Genomic DNA, 27,674 nt, shown 5'->3' with positions numbered 1-27,674 from the left:
TGTGTTGAATATCATGAAAAGGCAACAACCTTTTTTCTGCTGAAGTAATTTTAATGTCATCAAGCATACCTACAAACTCAAGTAGGTGCTTAAGATGTCTTCAGGTTCTAGAAGGTGGCTGTATTTTTCTTTGCACTCTTAACCAGCACTGCAGTGTTAAACAAAGAAACTTGTTATCCACTGCCTATGGAGAATAAATTGAGTTGCTGTGATTATTTGCTTTGTGATGCAGACTTTCAGCTCTTGAAAATGCTTGTTGTATGTGGGTGGGGAGTTGGCTTTGACTGGGATAGTCATGGTGAATCACTGGCAGTAGTGCCAGGTTTGGCATGGATGAAGATTTGGGTTGGGGCCAGTAAAGTGAGTTGCAATGCTTTTTTTATTGTTTATTACCATCCTCTGAAAAGATTTTTCTGTCCTTGAGGAGGAAGGAAGAGATCAAATTTAGCAGGAGCAGTATTTGTTTCCTCTTGCTTCTGCTGCAGCCAAAGAAAGAGGCTTCTAAAATACGAGTGTTCTGCAGGCTTCTGCCAGCCCTGCTCAGAGGAGCAGCCCAGGGCTCGGGGCTGGATCCTCAGCTGAGGCTCTCCTGGGAGATCTGCAGCTGGGAGCTCTTCAGGGCAGGAGCAGCTACTGGGACAGGAGCTTGAAGGAGTTCTAGAACGTTGTATGAAAGAATGGTCTTGCAGAGATCTGCATCTAGATTCCTTACTGCCAATGTAAATAGTAAGGATTTAAATACTGTGCTGCCAGCACAGCTTGTTCTGTTCCTCTGGGGATGGATCCAGCTTGCTGAAACAGTGGAAGGGGATTGATTCACAAAGGAACCAAGACTCCTCGTTTATACTTCTCTTCTTTGTCTTCTCTCACTGTCCCGCCAAAGATGTAATTTATTTTCTGCTCTTGTATACTATTCAAATCATGTGGATAATAGAATGGTAGTGTCAAATCTAAAAAATGTAGTTTCATTTTTAATGTTTTTTTTCTTCCTCTAGGCCATAGTGCTGCACTGTTGTGTGTGTGCCCAGCTCTCATTCAGTGTGATTTTATGCATCTTTTTGTTGCTAGTATGTCTCTTGAATTCTGTATAAGAAATACACTCTTAACAGGCAGAACATTTCCTTTGTTGGCCCAAAAGGGCAAGCTTACTATTTCTTGGTACTTAAAATATGTGTGAAATATAAATATATGTTAAAAAAATAATTAGCCAATGCCCTTCCACCCCTCTTATAAGTTCAGATTTTAATACTTTCCTATAGCATAAACAGTTGCTTCTTTTAGCAGAGCTCTGTTACAAATTACCAAAGATACTGGTCTCAGAAGTCTGGGAGGAAAAATTCAACTCTAAACCAAATGAATTATTAATGGCTTTTATTTCTGTTCTTGCTCCTCCTTTCTCCAAAGAGTTCTTTTTCCATAGTGTCAGTAGAGAACACTAAGGATATAACAGAATAAATCTGTGAAAAAAGGTTTCCTTGAGAAACCAGGCCTTGAGAAAATTAAGACTGCTGCCTTTCTGGCTGTCCTGGTCTTTTAAGGCTGTAGCACTCTAGAGCAAATTGGCTATTATCTTGAAATCTCTTTTCACAGAAAAACACTGTGGTGCTTGATTTAGTAAGCCAGCAGTCTCCTTCTGAAAATCAATTTCAGCTTTCTTGCATCAATCACAAGTGTTGTCCTAGTGTGAGATGATTATGTGAAGATGGGACTTCTTGTGAAAGAGCAACTAATTCATGTCCAGCTCTCATAACGTGTAGTGCTTGGTCATGTTTGTTGCCATGGTGTGTAACACGTTTGAGCAGGATGAGTTCCTGTAAGGATGCTCAACAGGACTAGTTGTGTCCCTTCTAAACAGGATAAAGTTTTGTTATCTGTTGCACACTGAACAGTTGGCCTTGTTCTTGAGAATGGTAAGTGTAGTGTTGTAAATACATGTAATGCTGATAATGAAGCATCATGTTGCTAACTTTTAACATGTGAACTTACATCTTAGGTGTCATTATGGTTGGCAAGGACAGTTCTGTGATGAGTGTGTCCGCTACCCAGGCTGTGCTCATGGGAGCTGTAATGAACCATGGCAGTGTAATTGTGAAACCAACTGGGGTGGCCTGCTCTGTAACAAAGGTACTTAACATTAATGTACAGGAAAAATAAGTTAAGTTGCATGATTAACTGATAACTCATTAACACTTTTTTTTTCTGCTAGTGTGCAACTACCTGAGTGTTTCTGTGCCTTAATTCTTGTGTGGCAGACGGTGCCTAGGCATCAGAAGTATAGAAAGTTCAAGACACAAGGCTGGGAATTGTCCTGACTCTTCTAACTCCTGCAGTTGTCTCTTGTTCCTTCTTCCCTGTTCTGTGGATAGTTACCCAGTCACAGGCTAGCCACTGGAATATGGGGATGATGTGGGTGAAGGATGTTTGAGCCAGAAAGTCATCTGTGTGTCTGTGGATGGAGATGGTGGGATCTGTGTACCCTGCTGACTGAGCCTGTTCTGTGTGCAGATCTGAACTACTGCGGGAGTCACCACCCGTGCCTGAATGGTGGAACGTGCATGAACACGGAGCCGGATGAGTATCGCTGCGCCTGCCCCGACGGCTACTCGGGGAAGAACTGCGAAATTGGTACTTGGGGATGCTGCACCTCTCCTTGGGCATCTGCAGCTGCCTTAGGCACTTCCACGTTTCACTGGGGATGTGCTCCATCTCTCCTTTCTAGGGCCTGAGCCTGGCTGCTCAAAAAATCACCAAAGACAGCAGAAATGCTGCGCCAGTTACCCTATAAATAAGACTGAGACTATTTCTTCCCTTTGAATTCTGTTCTTAAACCAAATATGCAGCTGGGCTGTAGCCTCATTAAATAGGTTACACATGTGGCTTTCCCTGTTACCTTACTCCCTGCTGCCCATTTTCTTGTCTTCTGGCAAGTATGCATCTTTTCCAAGCTGGGGACTAAGAAAGGTGGAAGTGATGGACAGCTGAGTTTCTACTCTGATGTGAGGCTTTGGCCCAGTTTTTAGTTGGTTGAATGTGTTAACATCCTTTTCAATCAACTGAAACTTAATCTTTTAATGTGGGACTTGTAATAAATTTGAATTAATAATGAAATGTTAACTACCTCGGAAATGTGCTCAAACCCTCTTACAGAGTCACCTTGAGCAGCCTGAACAAAAAGCATCTTCCTTTTGCCTTTTGGCAAAGTGGAGGAGAGCATTTAAACCACCTTTGTGATGAAGTATGGCTTTGACTTGAGTCTAACAGATCTGTCTTGAAACACTGCTTCCTATCTCAACCACAGTACAAAGATAACATGATGCTTTTTCTATCAGTGTATGTGTTACACAAAGACCAAAATGTTTATGTTCTGGGGACAGTTTTGGTCTCTGGAGACTTTTCTTGATTATCCTCACTTTGGAGGTGAATGGGCAGTGTGCAGTTTCTAGTTCTTACATATTTAGCTTATTATAGTGGCTAGTGGGGCGTTCTGTTTCTTTGTCATGATGCATTGTTATATCCTTTTCTGAAATGTGATATTCACAGCTTCTCACTATGAATTTTGCTGTTTCTTGATAGTTAAAATTTTAAGTGGAAAGAACCCATTTTTTTTTCTACTTCACTGCTTGGCCTTAAGTTCACTAAACTATTATCAGCAGAAGGTTTTCAGAGTTAATCAGGATGTAGCTCTTTGAAGTTTATAAAGCTCTATGTGGTATTGAAGATGCCGTCAAAACTTGAATTTTGCTTCACCTGGTAGACTGTAATATAAAGTTTAGGCTAAAATTGGTGAAATCTTACTATAGCTTACCCTGAAAGCTCTGGGGGGAGTAGTTTGTCTTTTCAGGTGAAGAGGCAGGGAAAAAGAGCCATGTACTTGCTGAGATCTACAGTGATTTTTAACAGTAGGTTGGTGTGTGAGCTGCTTTAGGTACTGGTGCTGGCTTCTGAGAGGGGAAGTTACCAAAAGTTATCAAAAAGAAGTTACAAAAAGCTTGTCCCTCCTCTACCTGAGGGTTGTTTTGTGCAGCCTCTGTCACTGTTAAGAGCCCTACAAGGAGCATCACTGCCTGTAAGCACCTGTGTTCTCTGCTGTTTCCAAGGAACAGTGCTAGAATGAAGCTAAACAGACCTTAAACTACTACAACTGTTCAGCCCTCTGCATACAGCATATCTGTTTTGTCTCACTGAATTTAAAAGAAGTGCTGGAGTGCTCTGTAGGTGGAAGTGTATGGCTGGAAGGAGAGTGTTAATGGGGAGCTTTGCTGGGATATTGAAGTAGAGTGAGCTGTCTGTGCTTAGGCTTTCTAATCATTAGGTGGGAAGGATGATGCATCTTCAGTGAAATCCTGCTTAATTTTCCTTCTGGGAATCTTAATGCTCTGCAGGTGTGAGAGGAAGGCTCCAAACTTCTGTACTGGTATCTCTCCACTGCTGTTTCTCTTGGTTACTTTTAGCCAATGCAGCTTTAAAACTGCAAGTTGTCTTAAATTGGTACTGGAAGAGTATTTAGCAAGAATTTCTTTCCTTCTTTCTCCCCAGCTGAGCATGCTTGTGTATCTAATCCCTGTGCTAATGGTGGAATTTGTCATGAAATTTCGTCAGGCTTCAAGTGTCACTGCCCATCGGGGTGGAGTGGACCAACATGTGCTATTGGTGGGTATGGTTTTGCTGCTGACTGACCCGTTGGGTTGGAAGGGTTGATGCAGCTTGCTTGGTGTTATCACACTCTGTGGGTTTGGAATTTGGTGGCAGTCTTTTACTTTCCCTATCTTTTAGCAGCTGACCACTGGCAGAGTGAAAAGAGGAGGGTTCTGTGCAGCCCACAGCATTGACTTGATGCAGTTGAGATCTGTTATCAAAAGCTGGACCATACCCAAAGAAATGCCCAAAGCTTGTTTGACAATTTCTGACTCCTTAGCCACTCCAAAGCAAAATACAGAATGGTTTCATTTCAAGAAATATAAATGTAAAGGTCAAAGGTTCTCCACTTGTTTAATAGTAGAAAAGTAGATTTGCACACTTAAATGCTTAAGTGTCTGGTTCAGAGGAGAGAGAAGTGGTTGAAATGTATTGTGAGACTATCACTGGTTTGCATGTTGCCTGTGATTTGGAACACAGGTGCCTTACCTGTTTTCAAACAGCAACTGTCCTCAAACCCCTCCCTCCCAAAAAAAAACCAAACCAAAAAAACCCCCAAAATTACCAACCACAGTACCAAAACTGGCTAAATTTGTGTCCTGATCTAGGGACATGACTTTCACATGTTATCCGATTCCTCTTTGCTGTTTGCTGATCTTCACTGTCTCAAAGATGTGAGAAAAGCCCAAGTAAAAACGAGATTAGAAATGTTAGTCTGTGCCTAAACTTGTTTGTTTGCATATTCTCCCCCTTCATCTCAGTCTAACTTTGAAGCAGAACCTGTTAAGCCAAGCTTTAGGCCATGTAATGGAAGTCCCCCCTTGCCTTTGCAGATATTGACGAGTGTGCATCAAACCCCTGTGCTCAAGGAGGGACCTGCATTGATGGTGTCAATGCATTCGAGTGTATTTGTCCACAACAGTGGATTGGAGCAACCTGCCAGCTTGGTAAGTAATTCTAAAGCTTTGGAGACCACTGGAGATCATTCCTAAACAGTGAATACTACTGTGCATTTCTGGCATGGTGTTTATTGAAGAAAATGTGGAATACGTGTGTTGATATTGGTATCTTAGCTTCTCTTTAGTAGATCTCAAAGCCAGAAATTTCAAGTGGATCTGTATTTAAGCCCCAATCTAAGCTTACTTATAATAGTCCTTTTAGAATGCCCCATAACTTCTCTGTTGCAAAATGCAGCATTGGTGGTGGTAAATCCTTCTCCATGGTGGCAGAACAGTGACTAAGCTTGTGGAGGCCAGGGAGGGATTTGCCCTGACTAACAAATTGCCTTTTTGAGTTTTGGCCAAGGGAAGAGTAAGATAACATGCATGTGCTACTATAGGCAAGTGTGCATTAAAATCCTGTGGTATGTAAATGGTTTTATTGCCCTACCAATGTTTAATATGAGCTTCTGATGCTTGGATTGCATGGACACTTTGCTTGGTGCTGTGGTAATCTGTTTCTGGGTTTGTTCTTTATTCTATTCTTTATTTTCTCTTCTTTCACAGATGCTAATGAGTGTGAGGGGAAACCCTGTGTTAATGCTTACTCTTGCAAAAATCTCATTGGTGGATATTACTGTGACTGCATTCCAGGATGGACAGGAGTAAATTGTCATATCAGTTAGTATTTCTTTAGTATGTATGTTGACAAGTAGGATACTTTGTTCTTTAAAAAAATTTGTGATAGTATACATACTTTTACTAGGAAAAATAATACCTGTTGTCAGGATTTTTCTAATTTCTAGCAATGTAAATTTAAAATACTGTTCGAAAATTTATTTTGAAAAGTAGTTGGTATTAAAGTGAGCTTAGATATACACTAATAAATCTCTTGACTCTTACATGTTTCTGAATTATATATACTGATTCAATTTTAAATTAAAATGCTAGATATGAAATAAATTGATATTGATATATCATTTTTAGTATGCTATAGTAGAAATGTAGAATGTAATTTTCTATTGGATATTTTTAAGAAATAGAGATCTTTTAAGACATCAAGAATCCTTCCTTTCCATTGAAACATCTAGAAAAAAACCTTTTTGAAAACAACTTGTTCCTCATTTTTATGCTAAACCTATACTTCATAGCTTAGTCGTCCAGTCTAAATTCTAATGCTTTGCATATTTTATCCATAGATATAAATGACTGCCACGGACAATGCCAGCATGGAGGGACTTGTAAGGTAACTCTTGTTCATTACATTCCGTGTTGAAAATTAATCTTTCTCTGGCGGGTTGAGTTTTATAGTTTACATTTACAGTTTGGTTAAATGAGTTCAAACGTTAAAAATGTAACACTGTACTTGCAGACTGTTGCATCCATTTCACAAAATGAAATTCTGCGGTGCTGCTGCTGTCTGCAAATGCAGAATACAGAAAAAATTGAATTTTTGTGTGCAAGTTTCATCAATAAATGAATCCTTCTACTTTTGCTTCTTTTCCCTGCTCTGTGAAGGATGAAGTGAATGGTTACCACTGCTTGTGCCCTCGTGGTTTCACAGGGAAGAACTGTGAGATAGAAACCAACGAGTGTGAGAGCAATCCCTGCCAGAACGGGGGCCGCTGCAAGGACCTGGTGAATGGATTCACTTGCCTGTGTTCCCAGGGATTCTCGGGAGTCTTCTGCGAGGTGAGGGCAGTGCAGACATTGCTGCAATGCTTGTCGTGGGCTGAATTCTTGAAAGGAATCTATCTCTGGGTTTAAATGGGAGTTACCCAAGGCTGGAGCGTCACTGCCCATCGTAGCTGTTACCTGATACTCTGAATAAGCAAATTTGTTGTGCAGTGCTGTTATAGTAGCTGTAACACTTACATTTGCAGCTTGGTAAACTGCAAGCTGCTTTATATAGGTGTTTGCCCTCTTTAAGGGCTTTAAAGCTGCAAATGTTCCTTAAGCTTGAAATGTTTTCCTTTGCAATTTTCAGGACCTGTGTCCTTTTGTTACACTGGAGTGATTTAGGTTCTCATCCTATTAACTCTGAGGTAGATAATTGAATCACCCTTCCAGTAATCCTACTGCTATTGGTAGGAGTAGAATAATAATATATCAATTATTTGTTATATGTAATGCTAACAATTAACATAATTACTATAGGCAGGCAGATAGGCAATTATTGGCTCTCAGAGCTTTGTCTGAGATCATTTTAGTGATATGGAGTTCTAGTGCTTAAGGATTCAGATCTTCAGTATTGAAGTCTTAGTGGTAATTCCTAAAGTATTTCATGGTAGAGAAGATATTCTTCTTTTCTAGGGAGGACATTAGGCTTTTCAGTGTAAAATTATTTTGCATTAAGTATTTACTTTCTGGCTTTTGCTGATAGTCAGATTCATCTGGGTGTTATGCTTAGAATCAACTGGAGGCATTAGGCTAGAATATGGTTGGATTTGCTCCAGATTTTTTTTGTGGAGGATATTGGATTGATCTCTCTTAAATGCTGAAGTAATTTTATTCTGTTATTTGCATTATTAAAGAATCAGTGTCCTCATTTCATTTTATTCAAAGTTTAAAAGGACTGCAGATACCAACCAGTTTAATAAAACTGGTGCAGCTCATGAACTGTTTCTGCATAAGGATCATAACTTCAGTGCTCTACTCGGGGCTGATTCATACAATACTGTGTAATTAAAGTTTTAGCAAATGCACTTGAATAATAGGGGGGAGTTGGCTGCTTGCCTTGTGTGCTGCAGGAAATATCTACCATTGATTCCAGATGCTAAACTACCAGCTACTGAACTTGCATTGGGAAGGGGAAATTTACACTAATGGAAGGAAACAAATGGAGACATCTGATAGAGGAGATCTGAGAATCTTTCTCAGACTATAGCTATTTTTTATAGCTTGCTTTGAATGTTGTGTGAAAGCATGAAATGATTTGCTGAAAAATTTTCTGTTTTGACTGCAAGTGTATGTGCTCCTCAGAATTAAATACTTAATACCATTTGTATTCCTTCTCCTTTGGCTAGTTTTGCATTTTTCTCCTATTTAGCTACTGAACTACTAAAAATAGGGATCAAAACAATTATTTGACTTAATTTCATGTCTGTAAAGTAGAAAGATATCTTTCTCCCAAGAGAGATCTGAAGAAGGAAAAACTGACTTGAGGGGAGAAAAGCAATCCTTAAGAAAAACAATTTGAAGGAAAGATACTGTGATGTAAAAATATCCCTTTTGAGGCTGCTTTGTGGATTTTGAGACCAATTTAGGGCATCACGAATCAGTGATCTTGTATGTCAGTCTAAAGCAGAAAGCAGCAGGATTGTTTTGCTGCAGCAATGTCTGCGTTAAAGGTTGTGTTATGAAGGCGAGTTTTAAATTTTGCTCTGGATCAGATGGCCAGAGTTCAAAATACATCTCGTGTAACTGTGTGTAAATTGGTGTGGTGATGGTATTTGTTAAAATAAGGCCCTGAGCAGCTGGGTCTAACTAGACCTCCATTGAGCAGGAGGTGGGGAGTAGCTGACCTCTAGAGGTCCCTTCCAAGCTGTGTGGTTTTATAATAAATTCTATGTGTTAATTGAGATGGGAAGAGAATTTGCTCTAGGGGATGGGATTTTGTTCAGGTTCTGTGTATTTTGTGTCTCTTGCAGACACAAAGCTGACAAGTGCACTGGTATTTAACTTGCCTTGTGGCACTTGATACATGGGTGTGAAGGACAGAGAAGTGACTTATAATGATCCAGAGAAGTTGCAGTAAGATATCTCCTAATGGCTTTAGTAATTATTTACTGAGTTATTGCAAATGTGCTTATTCAGCCTCCTCCAAAGGAGTGGTTTTTTTAGCAGTGTCAGAAATGCTTTGTATTAGGATAGACTAAAGTAAGCTGAAGTTTCTCTGTCTTGCAGGATGGAATGCAATATTTATGATTCATAAACCTTCTTAAAACTTGAGGTTCCTTGTACATTAGCTTCATCTGTGTCTCTGGCAAAGCAGATAATGCTGCTTACTCCTGGGAAATGAAGCAGCTGCTGCTAACTGTGGTCTCTCTTACAGATGGATATTGATTTCTGTGAACCTAACCCTTGCCAGAATGGGGCTAAATGTTATGATCTGGGAGGAGATTATTACTGTGCCTGCCCTGATGACTATGATGGAAAAAATTGTTCTCATCTCAAGGACCACTGCAAGAACAATTCTTGTAAAGGTACCTGCTGTTACCCATAACTGTCTTGATGTTGGTACATTTAAAAAAAAAAAAGACATTTTGGGGAAGAGTAGAATTCAGAAATGTTTTTATTGTACTCACTTGGACTTCATGCAATAGTGAGGCAGTGAGAGGAAATGCTCCTCATTATGAAGAGGTAGTGGTACCTTATAGCTAACATAAGTGTGATTAGTTTTAGTTTTTGTAAAACTTCTTTTAAAACTAAAATCTGATTGGCAATACAGATCATTAGTATAAAGACTACACTTCTTTTTCAGTAATAGACAGCTGTACAATAGAAGTCTTCACTAATGCTACACAAGAAGGAATCCGTTTCATTTCATCCAATGTTTGTGGGCCTCATGGACGGTGTATTAGTCAGCCAGGAGGGAATTTCACTTGTGCCTGTGACAGAGGTTTTACTGGAACATACTGTCATGAAAGTAAGTAGGAGCTTGTAAAAGATTATTCTTTTTGCTCAAAATTTATTTTAAAGTTAATGTCATGAAGCCTTACAACTTAACTTAGATGTAAATGTTTTATTTTAAGTTGCATAAAGTGCTGTTTCAGATGTACTGCTTGAAATTGTTTCTTCTTGTAGCAGTCTTTGTAGTGGTTTGCACTTCCTCTGTGATAGAAAACCGGTTATAGTTCAGCTTCAGTGTAAATGTGCCTGTACCCACTACCTTTGTGTACAATCTCAAGAGCCACACATTTCTCCAACATGGGAATGACAATGAAGGGACTAGAACTTGTATTGCTGGTCTGGGTGTTTTTAAACCCCTGGATATTCTTGCCAGGTAGGTGTAATGCTCTGGTTTGACTTGGTAGGTGAGAGACAATACTGCCAGAAACTCTACCAGGCTTGAAAACAAATGTTTGAGCTTTTCTTTGTACAGTGTACATTTGTACATGTACAAATGCAATAATATCTCTGTGTTGCTTTTCCTAGAGACACAAGTGTAGATCACTCCTCTGAGTAGGTGAAAACAGCCTTGAGCAATAACTGTTGACTTTTGTTGTAGATATCAATGACTGTCTTGGGAAACCTTGCAAGAATGGTGGGACATGTATCGATGAAGTTGATTCATTTAGATGTTTCTGTTCAAGTGGCTGGGAAGGAGAGCTCTGTGACACAAGTGAGTACTGCTCAGTGTTGCAGGGCAAATGGATGCAGCTTTGTTGTAACAGATGGTTGGTATGTGCCTAATAATGGGGTAGTTTCTCTGTTCTATAATTAAGTCTTCTTTGCAGAAGAAATATTTCTTGTATTTCAGAAATAACTTCAGGTAGCTGCACTAAAAGCCTCAGCTCCTTTAATAGGAGCAGAATCTGATTCTTTGGCATAGTTCAGCATTTATCTCAGGAGGATAAAACTTTTTCTCCTGGGGATAGGCAAAAGTGTGGGCCAGGAAGTGAACTAGGCCAGTTCATGGTTAAGACACCTCAGAGGAAACTGCAGTTGTTTCTTTTTCTGCTCTGAATGAATCCCCTTATAAAACACGATGGCAAGGACTTGCTGAGACTTATTACAGGACACGCATCAATTAAAATATGAAATACAGAGTGAGCAGCTTTTGGCAGCTATTTCTGTCAAAAGAGCCATTTGTGTGGTCTAGATGAATTTTGTTCTGGAATATTTATGTTCCACCTATTAAATGTTTGTCTCAAGTGACAGGAGCTTTCTCTAAAATCCATGATTGTGGTAAGTATGTTTAATGTGTGCATATATGTATGCATATGGTTAAGCCACCTCTAGTGGCTGTAACTCTGTGTTTTAAAGCAGAACAGAAAAAGGGACCTTTACTGTCTCTCTCATCTCCCAGGATGTCCTGGGTTGGGGCTCTTTTTCAGGACATTGTGGTCCCTACTAGAAAGCTCTTTCTGAAGTTTAGAATACAGCTGTTTGTAAAAACAAAGCTACTTTCGTGCTTTATTGAGAAGCCATGCTGAATGGTCCTTCTAAGCTGCCAGAAAGTCATAATTCATGTTGTTCTGTATTAAATCAGAGTATTTTTCTTGCTTGTATAAAGATAACCTCTTAGTAATTAGGATTGCTGTCTTCCTAAGTAGAATAAAATTCATTTTCTTTATAAAGAGATTTTTCTGTGTTCTCATGGCCTTGGCTGGGCTAGATCATCTAATTTGAATAACTGTTTTTTTTAGATTTCAATGACTGTTCTCCTAACCCATGTCACAACGGTGGCCGATGCATTGATTTGGTAAATGACTTCTATTGTGAGTGCAAGAATGACTGGAAAGGCAAAACTTGTCACTCACGTAAGTGTTCCTTGCTTTGATCTTTAGATTACCCAATGATTTATTTTCTTCTCATGGAACTGGAGTTCCTGAAATTTAAAATAAAACAATTGCGGTGAAAAAATAGGTGCACTTCCATTACCCCTTCCAGCTTCCCAATCACAAAATGGAACATTTTAAAAATGTATTCCTTCGTGTAATGAAACAGTTTCATGGGATGTCCTTAGATTCCATTCTTTGGGTTGTTTATTGTAATAGAGCAAGCAGAACAATGTGTTTCTGATACTGTTGCATTTAAATACGAAATCTCTTTAGTTTTGTGATTAAAAAGTACCAATCATTTAGCAAGACCAGTGGAAATTAAAACTGCTTTGTTGTGGTGTGTAGGTGAATACCAGTGTGATGCAAACACTTGCAGCAATGGTGGGACGTGCTATGATGATGGAGACACATTCCGCTGCTCGTGTCCTCCAGAGTGGATAGGAAGCACTTGCAACACTGGTAAGCTTTTAAATTTATCTACAGGTGAAGCCAGAAGAAGCAGAGAAGTGTTTAAATAATCAACTGTTTAGCAAACAGACACACTGGCTGGCCAGTTCAAAGCTGTTCCACTTGGGTGGTGACTGAAATTTAAGTAATTTCTTTCACTTGCCTGACATGATACTGATTTTTAGGAAACTGTTCTCCTCTGGCTGCTTATATGGTCCTTCCATAGCTTCTCTCCTGAGCAGTTTTTGAAAACTTGAACTTGTGTCTTGACTTTTTTATTGGTGTTTAGGGGCCTTGTGTAAAGGTTTTCCTGGGAACTTAGTCCCCTGCTTGGCTTGCAGAGTCACAAGGTTTGTGATCATGAGGTGTATGAGCAGGCATACCCAGCAAAATGAAATTAAGAGGTTTGTCCTGGGGGATTTGCAGAGTTAATGCCTGCTGTAGGGAACTGCTTGATTTGATTTTTTTCTTTTTTTTTTTTTTTTCCTTCCCTGTGGAGACAGAATGTAGTATTTATCTCTGGTGCATCTTTCTGAAATGAAACTTCTGTTATGATCAGGAAGTTGAATGAAGATAATTTAGTACAGTTTTTGTACTTTCTAGATACAATTGCAGTTTTTAATGAAAACCTGAGCTTTAAATATTAGTATTTTATTGCTAAGAACACCTCACGGCCTGGGTAACTCATTGCCAAAGTAATAATCTAGCAGTACTTGAAGAATCCTTACAAAAATGGGGTAGAAAGGAGGCAATTCTTTTTTTTAATAACATTTCATAGTTCAGTTAAACAGTTGGATTGGGACCATGGTGAAGGTGGGTGAAACTGTCATGTGATTGAATATTTTTGGAGGTTTTTTTACCTTTTTGTAGGTTTTAACTGTTGACTTAAATACAGTTTAGCATTGTGATGCTGACATATCCAGATGGTAGGTACTCTTTGTTTTCTGGTCTAACAGGCGCTTTTCTCTGTTTTCAAAGCTAAAAACAGCAGCTGTATTCTAAACCCTTGCATGAATGGTGGAACCTGTGTTGGCAGTGGAGATTCCTTCTCGTGCATCTGCAAAGAGGGATGGGAAGGACGCACATGCACACAGAGTAAGGCTTTTCTCCTTTCTTCCCCTGCATCCCCCTGGGATATTGGGAGTGTCTGGCAGAGAGCTGTTAGCTGAAACAAAGCAAGTTTATGGGGTTCATGTGCCAAAATATCTGAATCATTCAGAGTGGGAGGTAGGTAAAGAAGACGATGCTCGAGTAATGAATGAAGAGTTTGTGGTGCTGCTTTTTGCATCCAGTCTCTGCCAAAAGAAGACTCTCGGCCTTCTATGAAAATATAGTTTTTGGAAACGTGTGCAGAGCAGGAAAAAATACTCACAGAAAAAATAATTTTAATAATGAAGAGTATCTGGAAAGGAAGGTAGTAGTGTATAAGCCATTTTCTCTGAGGGATAGCAGTTAACTACTTTGACATACCAAGACAATGAATTGTTTAGGTGGAGTAAAGCCTACAACTTTGATTTGATTTTTTTTTTCCCAAGGTGTGACACTGGGAGTGGGAGGAAACTCTAAATTTGAGTTCTGTTTTTACTCTGCCTACTATTGATATATATGATAATTGAACTTTTTTTGCAAGTGTGGAAGAAAACATTCAGTTCTGTATATTTTTCTTTGCTTATCAAATATAGTGGCTTCTGAACTATAGCGTTATATTTTCAAAAATAAATGGTGCCACTATTTACACTAGTCAATATTCTTTTTTCTAGACACCAATGACTGCAACCCTCATCCATGGTAAGTACATGAACTCCAGTCCTGTACCTATTGTGGAAATAAAAGGGAGCACAGTAATATGGATTTACGTTAAAGATTATTTTAGAGTAAAATTAGTTCTAATTGCAGCCAGCCTCTGTAAAATATCTTATAACCATTTTTTTGCAAACAATCTTGAGCTGATTCATGTATGAATAACTAAAAGTATTTTAGTGTAGTCTCCATGGTGGAACTGACCAGTAAATTACAGTGATAGGAAGAGATGATGATCACATTTGAAGCAATTGTAATTGGATAGAATAGAAAGTGAGAAATCAAAACCTGTTTGTTTACAAGAAATAATTTTAAATATTATATATTATATATTATATATTATATATTATATATTATATATTATATATTATATATTATATATTATATATTATATATTATATATTATATATTATATATTATATATTATATATTATAAATATAATATAATATTAAATAATATAAAAATGTCCTGTTGGGCCAATTGCTATGTATAAACATGTTTAAAAACAAAACTTAATTTTTAGGAGATAAAATGGGAATATTTTAAATACAGAGGCTGATATTTATGGTTGACAGGGGAAAATACTGATGTGTGGATGAAACAATCTATCTTATCTTTCTCAGTTGTCCACTCTGATGCCATAATCCATGCTTCATGTATTAAAAAAACAACCAAATTTGGAAAATGTTGGGCTTTCTTTGTATTCATTTGAACGTGCTGTTCCACCTCCTTGAGTTCTGTGGATTTGCTTCCTCATACATCTGTAGGATGTTGCTGTTTAACTGCTGACCTACTAAGCAATATTGTTTATCTAGCATTATACTTTTGCTCTCAAGAGAAATAAACTGTCACCCTAGAGAGCAGCAGAAGCTTTAATTAACCAAGCTGTAATTGACCAATGAAACAATGTAGATGGCTTGTCAGCTACACCCTTTTGTTTGCAGTTACAACGGAGGGATCTGTGTGGATGGAGTGAACTGGTTCCGATGTGAATGCGCCCCTGGCTTTGCTGGTCCTGACTGCAGAATTAGTAAGTACCTGGATGGTTGTACCAATCTGTACAAATTGGAAAGAACACCTGGTGACTCTTTTTACATTAGCTCAGCTGAATTCCAAATAGTGAGGCAGAAGCCACCTGTTAGCCAGGTACTGGTACCTTGTAAATAATATCAGGTTATGGTCTGTTACTCATTTCACTAAATGGCACTGAAATTAGTTGGCTTAAATCATGCTTAAAGACTTGATTGCTGGATTTTCTTGGATAATTCTGACGTTTCTGGGGTGCTGGCTTCGTAGAAGCTTAAGTTTTAAATATTTCTCTGTTGATAAACATCTTGTTGGTAAAGATGACATATATCTGAAAGCGTTCCACTTAATGTAAGAAACCAAAATGCACCGAGACATTCCAAATGGAAACAAAAACATCGAGTGTAGTGCTGGCACGTGAATAACAGAAGTATGATAAAGGTCTTTCAAAGCTAGAAAACAAAACCTGTTACACTGCAATTATTCTGAAGGGTAGAGGCCAAAAAGAAGGGAGAAAACAGACCCTAAAAGTGTGTTGAAGTGTTGTGGTACAAGCTGATGGGGGGTTTTGTTGTTTGGTTGTTTTTTTGGGTTGTTTTGGCTTTGTCTTTTTAATGGAATTTTACCATTTTGACTTGAATGGATATATGCCTTATTTTTACTTTCTGCTTTGGAAGACCAGGCTTTGAATCTTCTGTAGCCTTAAGGCTTCTGGGCTTGGTCCTTCCACTCCATCAGTATGGTGATGTGCTTTCAAGTTGAGACTTCATCCTCATTCTGGCATAGAAAAAACAAACCAGCACTTGTGGAAGTACCAGCTTAGTGGTGTCTGGATACAGAGCCAGACATGGCAGATCATTGTGTCTAGATCCAGATACCCAGAAAGGGATATTGAGTTCTCCTTGCCTGCTCCTCTTCCCCTTAAGGCTAGGATTTTACAAATACTGTGCATTTGTAATGGAGCTGCAGACTTTTTTTTTTACTTATTTAGACTGGTATAGGTGGAAGGAGTAGCTCTGAAAAAAATACCTATTATGGCTGATACAGAAACAGAGTTAAGTCACCTTTTTCAGCATACAGAGGCTGTGGAGAATCTTAAATCTATGTGAAGATAGGAGGAAAGAGTAGTTAAACCCAGTTGAGGTTTAGATCTTAATGCACTTTTGAAGGAAGCTAAAATGGAACCAAAATCCTTTCTATGTCCATTGGATTGTTTTGCATTGCCTACAAGTGTAACAGTCTCACTACTGCCATTTATCACATTCACTTTCAAAGTCCTGTACTTTAAAGTGAGCTGATACTGTGTATTGGACAAGAACTGGTGTTTAAACAGTTTTCTCTGGTATTGGAAAGGGAGTTCATACTCAATGGAAGGAAACCTTTCAGAAGATGCTTTGGAAGAGAGAGGTTCTGGTTGAAAATGAAGCAGTTGATGCCTGTGGCTCACAACTTCCCAAGTTGGTTTCTGTTGCATAAATCAGTATTGGTCACTTCCCTGGGATAACAAATGACACATTGCTGTCCATCTGACTGGACCATGCTTCCCTGCCTTTTTCCATTGGTTTCTATAGCTAAGCCTCTGAATTTTTGAAGGGTTTTTAAAGAGGCTTTTATGCTAAGTGTCTATATATTAAATTAATCTACTCACTATTTCAAGGTTATTAATCAAATTATCAAGTTTGTGTTACAAATTAAACTGTTACTCTTCTGCCTTATGGTCACTTGTATTGCAGCAAGTCACTTCTTTGAGTGCTATTGAACAAGATCATTGTTCAGCTCTTGCCCACTTATAACTTCATGAAAGCACATGCTTTTGTATGAAGCCTAAATGTCTGAGATTAGTGCCAGAACAGGATGTGGGACTTGTTCTGTAGCTGAATGTGGACAAGGCTTTAACACCTTCAGCTGCCCAACACCTCTGCTCTGTGAAATGAGTCAGCATGTGACTGCTGTTTTGATTACCAGAACTTCAATTAGGGTGCAGTTATGAGAAATCTGTTACAGGTTATTGCTGAAATGGCAGAACTGTTTAATTACAAGATTAATTCTGTAGCCACACTGTCCTTTCCTTTAACGAAAGCAGGTACTGTTAGATTACACCTCAATAAATTATTAATTACAATGTCCTGTGTCCTTGTCACTGAGTTTTACCTATTTTCTGTCCAGATATTGATGAATGCCAGTCTTCTCCTTGTGGGTATGGTGCCACCTGTATAGATGAAATAAATGGATACCGATGCACTTGTCCCCCTGGAAGAATCGGTCCTAGATGCCAAGAAGGTATTCCAATATCTGCTATCAACCTTACCCAAAAACAATAGGGCACAATGGAGCCAGTATAAAGTTTATGTGCACTAGTCTGATATGTAAGGAACAGTAGCTAATACTTTTAATTTAAATTTGTATAGTATTTATAATTCAAAGAGGTGAAGTGTCTGAATTTGCTTTTTGGTGGTTTTTTTTTCTTTAGTGATTGGAATTGGAAAGCCTTGCTGGCTTAAAGGAATGACCTTTCCCCATGGCAGCCGGTGGGAGCAGGAGTGCAACAGCTGCCACTGTTTGGATGGACGTATTGACTGCACCAAGGTAGGCATTTTGGCCAATTTTCTTAAATTCCTGTGGCTGAAACAAACTCATTGTTCTTCATGCACAAGTTAGTCTTTGTCTCCTCTAAATTTCCTTTGTTTAAAAAAAAAAAAAATTGGCTTCCTGTAGAAGTAATTATGGAATGTCTTTTTAATATCATAAGTTACTGTCCTGCTGTCTACCTGCTAGAACAGGCTCTCTAGACCACTTGTTGCAGAAAATGAAATATGAGCTGGAATAAAGGATAAATAAATCCCACTGCTGAAGCTTTGCAAACACAGTTTTAAAACTCCTAGTTTTGTGAAGTGTGAGTTCTGAGTTGGAGGACTCATAGCAAGAAATTTTTCACTGATTATTAACTGCCTTTTTGTATTGTCCTTCAGTAGCTTTATGAATTGACAGCTTTCAGCCTTTGTGTGTTTATTGTGGACTAGATCCTGGTGGTTTTGTGGCTGAGGAAAAGTAAGAACGAAATGCAGATTGTACATGTGCCTTAAATTCATCTCGTCCATGTGTGGTATTAGATTTCTTCCATGTGTAATGGAACACTTGCACTTTCTTGCTGATAATTGTTCTTTAAGAAATCCCTAAGTTCCTAATAACTGTACAGTGCTATGTAGGATCTTAAAGGCTACATGGAATTGTACAATATGAGTTGGAAGGGATCCACAAGGATCATCCAAGTCCAGTTCCTGGAATGGAGCTGTGTTTGGAAATTTGCTGCGCCCCAGTAATTTGTGGGTGCCAGTAAACTGTTACCTTTTGGGAGCATGGTTGGAGTGGTTGTGCTTATCACCAATGTGCATCAGCTCTTAACGTATTCAATTTGCTCTGGCAGGGGTCTCAGTATGAGTATTGAAGAAAATAATCTTTGTGGTGATATTTCTCTTTCTATATTGTAGAAGCCTGGAGAACTAGATTAAAATAACTGCTTAAATTTCTGTATAACTCAAATTGAGACAAATCCATAAACTTCTAAGGACATATGCCCCATCAGTGGTTTCTCAGATTATCTTTGCACAGATTTTTACTCTTGTGTCTGTGTTAAATGTCCTCATTTCATGGAAGACCAGATCCATCTGCTACTAGGACTACAGCAGTGTCAAAAGACAGATATTTTTCTATGTGAATTGCTTATTTGGATATGATGCATGAGAGCAACTACCTGTAACAGTGCTTTGTTCTTTTTAATTTCTAGGTGTGGTGTGGAAAAAAGCCTTGTCTGTTACACAAATACTGGGATAATTCCAATAACCAGTGTCCCATGGGTCAAGAATGCCAGGAGAAGTATATGAAATGCTTTCAGCCACCATGCACAGACTGGGGAGAATGCAGTGCCTCTGAACCTCTGCCTATCAATATCAAGTGTCTGCCTAATTCTGGGTACTTGGACAATGACTGTGCTAGAATTACTTTAATTTTTAATGGAGACAAAGTCCCCCAGGTGAGAATGGAATTCTTAATGAAGTGTGGCAATATGTGTAGGGATCTATTCTATGTCACAGCATGCAAGATTAAGGTTTCTAGTATGACTCTTTGCTATTATAAGCTTGCAAATTTTATTACTAGACTCCTCTGTTGTTTTTAATTGTGCTTTGTCTAAAGGGTGAGGCAAAACTTGGGTTTATACTGAATATATTACCTTCTTGAGTCTTGAACTATTTACATTTCAAGATGGGCTCAGACTGTACTAACATAATCATGCAAGCTCAGTTTGTTGCCCTTCATTCTAAAAACCTGTTCTTCACTTTTCTGCCCTTTCTTGCTCCCCTCTTTGCTGCCTTTAACAGTTCTTAGCAACTGCAAGAACTCTGAAGATCCTTATTTTTACATGCTATTTTTTACTTGAACTAAAATGACACAGTCTCCCTTACTTCTAACAGGGCACTACAACAGAAAATATCTGTTCTGAAATCCGGTATTTACCAGCTACTAGGACTGTTTCTAGAGACAGAACTCTGATAATATTGTGTGATCCATCTTACTCCACAGAGAATGCAGTGGAAGTTGCTATTGTAAGTATGAGATGTATGTATATATTTATACAAATATGTTTTCTTATTAGTTTTTGCTGGGGAAGAAGTTGTTCAAGCTTGTTTCACTTGAATGCAGGTAGAGCAATCTGTGGCCTAGTCTTGTCTGCAAAGTAATTTTGTGATCTCACAATTTCCTACACTGTCAGAGAGCTGAAACTGCAGGTTTTGTTAATGACAGATGGCTACCTCATATAAAGCTCATGATAAATTACTATAAAGACTAGTTCAGCCCAAATTAGTGAACAGGTGCCTACTTGTCCTGTCAGAAATGTTGGGCTCTTGACCTTTTCAGTAGGAGATATGGTTACAGGTGGCTGGATTTGGATTGTTCATGTGAAGAGGTTTCTGCTGTACATTTAGTGTATGGCTGCTACAGGGATGTTCTTTAAACACAAGGTACTAAGTGAGAAGTGGAAAAAGGTGCAAGTTGAATAGATGAAAGTAACTGTTGCCCTAATGAACTAAAGGCTTGCTTTAGATGTGTTTACAGCTCAATCAGTCTATGCCTGTGTACAGCTTAGTTTTAAAGACAGAGTTAATTTTCATGGTAAATGTTTATCCAGTCAGAAGCTGGACTGTCTGTCTCTGCTAGTATTGTATAGAGCATGCTGAGCCACGATGCAGGGAGCAAAGTGTATGGTATAAATAGAGCAGACTGTTATTAGTCCAAGCTTCTATCTAGATAATTCATGTCTTGAACTGCTCCAAACTATGACTAAGTTCAGCTCATCAGTTTAAGTACCGTGGAAGTCACTGCCTTTCCTTTGAGGTATGTTAAATTAACAAGCAGGTGTGCTACCCACCAAGTCTGACACTGCATCTGCAGTTTGGGTAGAGGCAGCCATGCTGTTGCTGTGGTAAGCTTTTAGAGAACTGTTTGTAGCTACTGTCAGGTGAAATCAGCCGAGTGAACTCAATTAAGATGTTGCTGGATTTAAAAAGTACTTCTCCATGGTTAGGTGACTGCAATAACTTCTTGCTTTCCCCCTTCACTCCCTGTAGTCCTTTGTCCCACACCGAGATGAACAAGATAACAGCCTCATTCAGAATGCTGCTAATACAATAGTGAATGCCATCACCAAGCGACAGAACAGCACGGTTATGTTGGCAGTAACTGAAGTCAAAGTTGAGACCATCGTTGTTGGGAATTCATCATCAGGTAAGGCCCCAGCTCAGACCTCCTCTGTGGTGTGTTTTCTGTTCTCCTGCTATCAAACTTCTCTTATCTTTCTTTACACACTGGAGAAAATGATCCACCAGTTAGTAAGTTGCTGCTACTAACTGAAGAGAGAGAGGCTTTGAGATGAAGATTCTGTACTTGTGTGCTACTTTAAACTTAACTTCATCCCTAACATGATATGCCCAGATATTCTTGCCACGGTTTTGGCTCTGGCTTCCAGCCCAAGCACACCTTTCATAAGATCTGGAGTTTTCTTGCATGCAGTTCAAATCCTGTCCAATTCTCCTACATGAACCTTAAGCCAACCTCAGCCCTTGATGCTGCTGCACTGAGGCTGGGAGGAAATGAAAACATGGGGAAGAGGGAAGGTGTGGTGTGATACCAATCTCTTCTGAGGTGCTCGTGTGCTATTTATTTACCTTAACAAGAGTTAAAGATGTCTAGTTTCTTTCTATACTTGGCCACGATGTAAAACTTTGCTCTTTTTCAACATGTGTTTCTCACTAGTGCACAGCTGGCTTAAAATGTAGCATTCATTCCTCTTTAAGAGGATATAGTGTGATTAGAGACCTTTATCTCTGAATGCTGGCTCTCCAAGAGCTGTGCCAAAATAAGCTATTGGAGGTTTTGCATGCCTGTGTTCCTGCCTGGGGGAGCAGGAGATGAGCTTGTGGAGGATGCTGGTACACTCAAGTTCAGCTAAGCCCCAGAGTGAAAATCCTACAATGGTAGGAGGGTCTCCCAACTTTTTCCTAGACCTCACCAACATAATCGTCTGGAAGATCTTCCATCCATAGTCCAAACAATTGGGAGATTGCCTGGTTCCACTTCCCTTGCATTTTCCTTCTAGGAAATGCCTTTCATCTGTTAAAGTCTTGGCAAATGTGCTGTTTCCTAAGCTCTCCTGAAGGAGTGTGCCTGCTTTGTGCTTGCCTTAAACAGCAGCTGTGTAGAAGATAAGAAATCGAGCTGGGATTTTGACACACCTCAGCCTCTGGCTTTTCTGATTACATATTAAATTCTAGGGCTAAAGGGCTGCAGATTACTTTGCCTCCCACCTCAATAAGATTTAAAGATTCTCCCAAAAGAGTGGATTAATTTGGGTTCTCTTGCAAAATGGTTTGCAGACTCCTCATTTTAATATGGGTGCTCAATATTGACCACTAGCCCTTAGTTCTTTAGGTGGAGTTGTTATGAAGCAAACTGCGACCTATTTTTTGATTTTATTTCTTGTATTTCTGCTCCTTAATTGGTTGAGGTGGGTGAAAACATAATAGAAAATGTGGTGTAAAGCCCTATGTGTTGAGAATCTCATTCCTTGTGGGATGCTCAAGTGTCTAGGTGGAGATCATAATTTAGATGCTTCATTGACTTCCTCTAGCTTTAAGAAAAAGTAGTCTGAATTTAGAATCTGTATGCCAAAAATTCTGTATGAAGAACTTGTTACTAAGTTAACTTGGATCCATGTTCATATGATGAAATAATCGATGTGATAGCAGTGAGAATGCAAACTTTGTATTCTAATATTGGAGAAGCTGTAATGAAGAGCTCCTTTTTCTCTGAGGTATTTCTCCCATTCATGATTTAATGTTAGGTTGCATATGAAAAATCAGGAGAGAATAGCAGTTACTCATGTGAGTGCAATCCTTCCCATAACTGCTAAAATACTATTTTGAAATCCCTTGAGGGCCAACCATGTTGGCAGTTTACACATCGTCCTTTACCAAAAGGAAATGTTTGAGAATGTGTTACATTCTGCATAAGAATGTGCTCAGAAAGCACTTGAACATTGGAGCAAAGGACTGGTGTTGAAACATCAGTTATTTTTGTGTAGTCATTTCCAGGTTATTCTGTAAGCAGATGTCATAAAACTGCTGAGGGAATTTGTTTGGATCAGGCATTAGAATGGTGGGTTGACAGCATTTGTCTGCAGAGCTGTTGAACAATCCCATTGCTCTCTATAAAAACAAAACACCTCATCTCTTGTTGCCCCTTACCATGTGTGAGTTTTTGCTTATCAAGAAGAACAGAAAAAAAGTTGTTATTCTCTCCTAGCTGTACAGTTGTTGAGGAAGGGGGGCAGAAGAAATCCAAATATACATAAAGTTTTCAGAAATATTTTCCTAGAGAAATAGCTATGTCTATGTGGCTGGGAGAACGCTATATAGTGAGGTTTGGATTGGGAGAGTGGAGAAGAGCAATTGCCTCAACAACTTTTGTTTGTTCATTGGGCAGTGAAGACTCTTCTCTTTAGGGTAAAAATATTCTGGTGTTTCATCCTGAGGTAGAATAGGAACTTGCTGAAGAATGCATGACCAATTTGGTTACACAGCCCTAACCTGAATGTTTTTGGAGATCATTGATGCATAAATGTCTGTAGATGCTGAAGGTAAAGGACTGTTCTTTCTGATGATAAATGCAGGACATATTTGTGGTGCAAGTCCCAGTACTTCTAGAGCAACTTACAGGCACAGTACTCCATTGCCTGCCCCTGCTAGGATAAGGCTTTTCAGGATTAGTCAGATTTTCTCAAGCATCTAGTAAAGTAGGCTGAGAAAGATGCTACTTAACAAAACCAGTTTGTCTGTTGGAGGGGACAAAAGATCTCAAATGGAACTTTCCTCCCTCATCGTTAATTATTTAAAACTAAACTAGTAAAAAGCACTTTCAGATGGACCTGGTGAATTGAGGCAGTTGTTCTTGTGCTGTAAAGACATCTTACTTCCTTTCTCCTAAAAATGCTTCAGGGGATCACCTGTAGTTAAGTATGGATACTTCTGCAAATATCCAGTGCAATATCTTGTATATAATATCTATCTTGTTAACACAAGACTTTCTTTCCGTTTGCCCTCTAGATTATTTGGTTCCAATTCTTTGTGCAGTATTTAGCATTGTGTGGCTGACTTGTATAATCATCTGCGTGTGGTGGACTCGGAAGAGAAGAAAAGAGAGAGAGAGAAGCCGTCCTCCCAGAGAAGAGGGTGCCAATAACCAGTGGGCACCTTTAAATCCCATAAGAAATCCTATAGACAGATCTTACAGTAACAAAGACATTCGTTATGAATGCAAAAACTTCATATCTCCTCAAAAGAGAACTTGTGATGCAGTAGAGGAGTATGTAGAGTATGAGGAAGAGGAGGATGAAGAGGAGGAAAGAGATGAGGAAATGGACAAATTCCTCTCTCACAAACTCGCAAAGCCTTTGCCGACAAAGGTGTCTGACACATCAGAGAGCAGTCCAGTAAAGAAATCCCATCAAATAGGCAAAATGGACAACAGATCTGTAAAAAATGTGAATGCATCAAACTTTGAAGGCAGTAGAGACTAACCTGTATTTGGGATGTAGGCAGACTGCGCCTGCGCTTGCTGGGGAGGGGAAAAATTGACATCTCCACTTTGCATCAAGGACTAAAAATATCTGGAGTCAAATGTTCATAGTTTCTTTATTTTGCGTAAAAAAAATAAATAAAAATAATAAATAAAATTTATTTTGTTTCTTTAGCCTTGTATAAATTATTCAATGACTGTCAGATGAAAAAAATGAGTAATCTTTGATAGTTGCTATTTTTGTAAAGTTTACTTATAATACACTCGCTGTGTGGCAGAGGAGAGGTTGTATTTTCAATATGTGTAAAGTTTATTACAAAAGACTGTACACTGTTTACAGAATGTATTTCTTTTTATTACTTGCTCTAATTTAATGGTGGCTTTAAAACCTCCTGGTTGAGGAAATTGTGTGAACTTTAAACTGCTTTCTTGACTTTGAATCTCTATTAATGGCAGCTCACTGCACTTGTTACGTTAGTAGCTTCTGTAAGATTTTTTCCAAATTTGCCTTACACACTTTGTAATAGGAACAAAAAAAAAAATTATAGAGATCTTTCAACTGTGGTTTAAAAGTGGCCTTTTTATTTCTGTTTAATTACTTTAGAATTGCAGTATTGAAGCATGTGACAAGTGCCTTGAGATTAAACTTTTTCTATAGCAACTGTCAAAGACTGCCATATCAATATAGTAAAATTGTGAGAACTCTAGGTTCCCCAACTGACACAGTTTATTTTCTAATAGTGAAAGTGCTTTTTTGTAAATATGTACATATTAAATGAATCACTCTGTATATTTGATTTAATAAGTTAAATATTTTGGTCTTTTTTTTTTTTTTACATGTCATTCCTTTTAATTTATGTTGCAGAAAAGGAGGTTCTATGGCAGTTTATAAGACTTTTTTTGGTATTATGTCCAGATTAGAAAATGATGTTAATACAATCAATGTTAGGAATCTGTTGGTCATTTGTATTTACATAGGAACATAACCACTTACGTGTAAATAGATCCAGAAATGTTTGTTTATCCCCATGTTCAGCCCATCTCAAGAACACTAACGGGTGCATCTACTGTACAGTACCAACATAGAGAGGCATTGTTTTTTCTTTTGTGAATATGTTAATTACATGTGGTATTACTTTTTTTTGCGTTTAAATACAGGCCTAATGAAGGGAACAATATTTTCCTCAGTCTTGTTTCTGTTGTGCTTTATTCATCTTTCGCTCTAAAGGAAAAAGGCTGGCAAGCTCAGAGGATGGGAGTACCTCAGTAGAAATGGTTAAATGTTATGGAAGGCTTATGCTTTTTTTTTTTTTTTTAAGGCTTTTATTATTGCTGTTAACTGGGCAGACTATAAGTTTATTTTAATTACTGAAGAAGCATAACACTACATACACCTAGTTACCCTACCACTGAGAAGAACAGATGTCTGAGAGTGTAAACTCTGGCCCACGAACAATGTAAACATGAATGTTTTGAAACCAGTTATTTTATACAGGAATGCAGGATTTACTTTGCAGGATCATCTGTTTTAGTACATTTTTTTGACATGTTCTTAAAAAAAAAAAAACCTTTCAGAAAAGAAACTATTTATTAAAGCATTTTATAATGATGTTTGTTGTAACTTTTTTACTTGTGCTAAATATTCAAAACTTATTTTGATAACCTGGTTAGGAGTTAGTTTAGAAAAGGGTACTATCCTTCTCATGTTCCCCAGTATAATCCTGAGTATTTAAACCAAAAACACTTTTTTTCTGCTACTCTTGTAACTTTTTGTACTGTAATGCTGCTGTCTTCCATAATCTAATAAAATGATTCCCTCATTGTGTGTAAGATACTTCAGATTGTTGTTTGCTTTCTAAGTGCTTGCAGCCGGGCTGTGGCCAGGCTGACCAGAGGAGGAGTGAAAGTCCAGGTTTAATTCCTGTAACCCGAGCGTGCAGCTCCGAGCGCCGGCGCTTTCCTGTCCAGCCTGGGGAGCAGGTGCTGTCCACAGACACCTCCAGCTGGGGCTCTCCCCGCAGAGCACCAGGGCTGTGCTTAGTGCTGGAGTTGGACTGGATGATCCCTGCAGGTCCCATCCAGCTCGGGATGGTCGGTGCCTTCCGTGTGCCTGTTCTGCAGTGGTTCTGCTCCTGGCTGCTCAGTGAAGCCTTGCTGAGCAGAGCTTGGATTCCCGGGGTGACAAGAGGGCTGGCTGAGCATGCAGGGGCCTGAAGAGCTGTCCTTTCCCAACTGAGTTGGATTCTAAAGTAATACCTTTCTCTACTCTGCAGCCACTCAGGGCTTTTACATGTCATGCTCCAATCTCAGCTGAGTTCTATTCCTGTTTCTGTAACAGTTCCTTTGTATATGATATTTTACATAGTAAAAGTTGAATTCCTGCGAAATAATATGGAATATAAAAAGCTGAATTTTACCTAGTAGCTATCAGCATCTAAGGCAGAATTCATGTTTCTAGGAGAGCTTTTATTCCAGTCATCATGTGGCTACTTTGTATTGATGTTCTTGGAGTATTTGCTTGTCTTCATCGTGACAGAAGTAACTCTCAGCTGTGTCATTTCTCAAAATCTAATTCTGTTACCTTTCTCAAAAGGAGAAATAGTAGGTTTATATATGTTTGGAATAAGGTCGCTGCTCCAAAGGTGCTAATTCTGCTTCTTCCCAATGCTGAAGTACCGTGTAAAGTAAAGGGGGCACACCAGTGGTCATCACCCACTGTTCTCAACAAAGGGACTGATCCTACATCCACGAATTGTTCCCCTGTGGATGAACAAAACCACCACGGGCAAATGTTCAATTTTGTAGTGCTCTTTCACTGCCAAAACCAAGAATTATTTGATGTCTCCTTCATGTGATGATTGAGTTATGTACACTGAGATATGTGAAACAAGATGAATAAGGTTAGGAGTATAAACAAAAAGTAAACTTTCTGATCTGTACAGATTAATCTTGATCAGTTTTATGCAGACTTTATTTCTATGCTGCTCTTAAATTACTTGTATGTCTCCATATGCCTCATCTCACTTTATTCAGTAGTTTGGTTTCCTCTTGATTTATTTTTGCAGGAGATGTTGAACTCTTGCATCTTGACTTCTTGCTGATGCACATGTGCTAAGCATTATGGTGCTGCCAGAATCCTCTGTTACAAGAACTACATAATGAGGCAAACTAATAAATGGACTCTTGTGATTT

At 38.7% G+C, this 27,674-nt stretch overlaps 1 protein-coding gene across 1 annotated transcript in view; it reads left to right on the top strand.

Annotated features, from left to right (window-relative positions):
* JAG2 (jagged canonical Notch ligand 2) overlaps positions 1-26,316 on the top strand; it is a 68,814-nt gene extending 42,498 nt beyond the window's left edge. Inside the window, exons 6-26 of the mRNA XM_014871335.2 lie at positions 1,994-2,124; positions 2,506-2,625; positions 4,537-4,650; positions 5,469-5,582; positions 6,141-6,254; positions 6,773-6,819; positions 7,092-7,265; positions 9,628-9,778; positions 10,057-10,221; positions 10,804-10,917; positions 11,945-12,058; positions 12,425-12,538; positions 13,505-13,621; positions 14,287-14,314; positions 15,272-15,357; positions 17,520-17,633; positions 17,824-17,939; positions 19,138-19,383; positions 19,823-19,954; positions 20,978-21,134; positions 24,011-26,316. Of these exons, the coding sequence (XP_014726821.2) occupies positions 1,994-2,124; positions 2,506-2,625; positions 4,537-4,650; positions 5,469-5,582; positions 6,141-6,254; positions 6,773-6,819; positions 7,092-7,265; positions 9,628-9,778; positions 10,057-10,221; positions 10,804-10,917; positions 11,945-12,058; positions 12,425-12,538; positions 13,505-13,621; positions 14,287-14,314; positions 15,272-15,357; positions 17,520-17,633; positions 17,824-17,939; positions 19,138-19,383; positions 19,823-19,954; positions 20,978-21,134; positions 24,011-24,483 (2,941 nt within the window). The 3' untranslated portion in view covers positions 24,484-26,316. The remainder of the gene's footprint in view (positions 1-1,993; positions 2,125-2,505; positions 2,626-4,536; positions 4,651-5,468; positions 5,583-6,140; positions 6,255-6,772; positions 6,820-7,091; positions 7,266-9,627; positions 9,779-10,056; positions 10,222-10,803; positions 10,918-11,944; positions 12,059-12,424; positions 12,539-13,504; positions 13,622-14,286; positions 14,315-15,271; positions 15,358-17,519; positions 17,634-17,823; positions 17,940-19,137; positions 19,384-19,822; positions 19,955-20,977; positions 21,135-24,010) is intronic.
* Positions 26,317-27,674: the final 1,358 nt, after the last annotated feature.

Source organism: Sturnus vulgaris, chromosome 6 (assembly GCF_052056855.1).
Source record: "Sturnus vulgaris isolate bStuVul1 chromosome 6, bStuVul1.hap1, whole genome shotgun sequence".
Classification (NCBI taxonomy): domain Eukaryota; kingdom Metazoa; phylum Chordata; class Aves; order Passeriformes; family Sturnidae; genus Sturnus; species Sturnus vulgaris.
The sequence above is the reverse complement of the archived record's forward strand: the minus strand, read 5'-3'. Positions and strand labels throughout refer to the sequence as shown.